Source organism: Microtus ochrogaster, linkage group LG4 (assembly GCF_000317375.1).
Source record: "Microtus ochrogaster isolate Prairie Vole_2 linkage group LG4, MicOch1.0, whole genome shotgun sequence".
Lineage (NCBI taxonomy): Eukaryota > Metazoa > Chordata > Mammalia > Rodentia > Cricetidae > Microtus > Microtus ochrogaster.
The window spans coordinates 43,304,227-43,306,395 of NC_022030.1; the positions used below are offsets into that span (position 1 = coordinate 43,304,227).

The 2,169-nt window shown below is 40.8% G+C and overlaps 1 protein-coding gene across 6 annotated transcripts in view; it reads right to left on the reverse strand.

The window, feature by feature from the left end:
* Pikfyve (phosphoinositide kinase, FYVE-type zinc finger containing) overlaps positions 1–2,169 on the reverse strand; it is an 85,600-nt gene that overhangs the window by 27,732 nt on the left and 55,699 nt on the right. For all 6 annotated transcript variants that reach the window (XM_026786146.1, XM_005361458.3, XM_026786149.1 and 3 more), the window contains 2 exons: positions 1,625–1,725; positions 144–215 (listed from right to left, as the gene is read on the reverse strand). In XM_026786146.1, coding sequence (XP_026641947.1) covers positions 144–215; positions 1,625–1,725 — 173 coding nt within the window. The remainder of the gene's footprint in view (positions 1–143; positions 216–1,624; positions 1,726–2,169) is intronic.

The window sequence follows — 2,169 nt, forward strand, 5'->3', positions numbered from 1 at the left end:
GGGGATCATGGTAGAAGAGGGAGAAAGGGAGGGGAAGAGAAAGGGAGGAAGGGAGAGAGGGAGGGAGGGAGGGAGGGAGGGAAGGAGAAAGGGAAAGAAAAGAGCAAAGCATAATAAATGATAAGGAAGAAATAAGCTTTTACCTGAAACAGTATCTTTCTAAAAATATTCCCAGTGTAAGATCATTCTTTCCATAAAATTCCATTGTTACAATCCTAAAAGAAGAGATCATTTCTTAGAAATATGTCAACATTACCACCAAGACCACCATATTCTAATTATTATATGCTTATAGTGAAGTAATAAAGCAAATCATATATATTGTTGCTACAGAACAGGTTTTACTTCACCCTGTCAAACAAGTGTAGCTTAGCCTCACCATAGCATCTTTTCCACTCCCAACCCGTTAATATCTTAAGAAATCATTTAATGAGCGCATAAACCATAAAAACAAATTGAACAAAACTGATTTATGAGGAAGAGATAAAATCATCTGTCACAGTTTCACTCCCCATCAACACTGGGGGTGCGGGTGGGGTGGTGCCCATCTGCCCTCTAGTCCCTGTCTTCACTGAGTGTAGAGAGCAGCAGCTCTCACTCTTAGTAAGGAGCCGGCTCCGAACTGAACTGAACTCACAACTGCCCAAAATTAGACTTTGAACGTGTGCTTGTTGAAACCAGTAGCCTCTTCTAGAATTACTGAAGGAGTCCATTAAATTCTGAGAAAAATTCTATGGGCTTTCAGAAAGCCAGGCTTAAAGCTGTCCTGGAACTATATGTTTCAAGAAAATAAGTGCTATCAACCCCACCATCACCACCACCACCACACACAAAGCTGTTTATGTGCACACAGGGAGTGGAGGAGATGACAGAAGCAAGCTTCTCCTGCCATGTTAACTGCTGTGGGAAGACACCCCACCCACCCCCACCCCCGCCTACACGGCAGGAGAAGGAGAGTGGAGCAGAGCACCCACAACCACGCCTTCTTTGTTCTCTTCTGAATGATGACCTCATGTGATCAGTCACTTTAAGCTGCAGCTGCTGTGACTTTCCCTGCCATGATGGACGGGAGCCAAATAAACCCTTTCTCCTTTATGTTGCTTTTAACAGAGAGTTTTTTAGCCCAGCAACAAAACAAACAAACAAACCCTAAGACAGTGATGTAAGGTTTTTGCGACCATCACTGGAAATATTACATTATAAAATGTATTTGTCTCTATAAATTTACTTAGATGTTCCCAAGAATAATGTACTAAGACAAAACGCCAGTATAGCTCAGTAACAAAGCTACAAACACTAAGATAAAAGGCTGACTGCTTTTATAAAAATTATTCAACATGAAAACTCACCTAAACTGCACATGACAGAATCAAAATGTAGCTCTTACCTTTTATAAACCAGTTTTTGCAGGTCAACTTTGCAAACCTTTGTAAAGTAAAAATTTCTTTTTCTCTCTCAGACTATCTTCACTCTTGTTTAAGGTGCTATTTTTTACCCATGAACAAATTTCACAGTTACTCGAGTGTAAACATTCTACTGTATGGTATGTGACCATCAATGTGCCATGTACCCAATAGCAGGAATTATTTTTCACGTAGCAATAGGGCAGGGAGAAGCATCATACCAAGGGCTGACACAAGCACTGGGAGCATTGCTGGACTGCGCCGAGGAGCTGCTGAAGAGGACACAGAGCCTCTGGTGGTTGGCAGGATTCAGGCAGTCCACCTGCAGGACAAGGACAGGAGAGCACCTGAGTCGGAACACAATGGCTATCAGGTCACTGACCTACATCACATTCCATTCTGTCAACAAAGCCACCTGGGAAGAGTTAAAAAGCTGGGTTTTGATCAAAGACAATTTCAAAACTCCAAAGTAAACATGAAAGCATAAAATAACTGGGCTGGAAATGGACCATCGATCAGGCCCTGGGTCAATCTCAGCACTGTGCTTGAAAGTGGGAAGCTTGTTTCTTAACATAAACACTCCATTTTTTTCAAAATTGCATATTTTGGAAGAGCTAATTAACTAAAATATTTTCCTATGAAACATTATTAAAGTGGATGGCTATGGCATCAATTGGTGGTGTCTAGAAACCTAATTCTAAGGTATTCTTTTACCTGTGCTTGCTCCTGTTTTTTTGTTTTTGTTTTTTTTTTTGTTTTTTTTTTT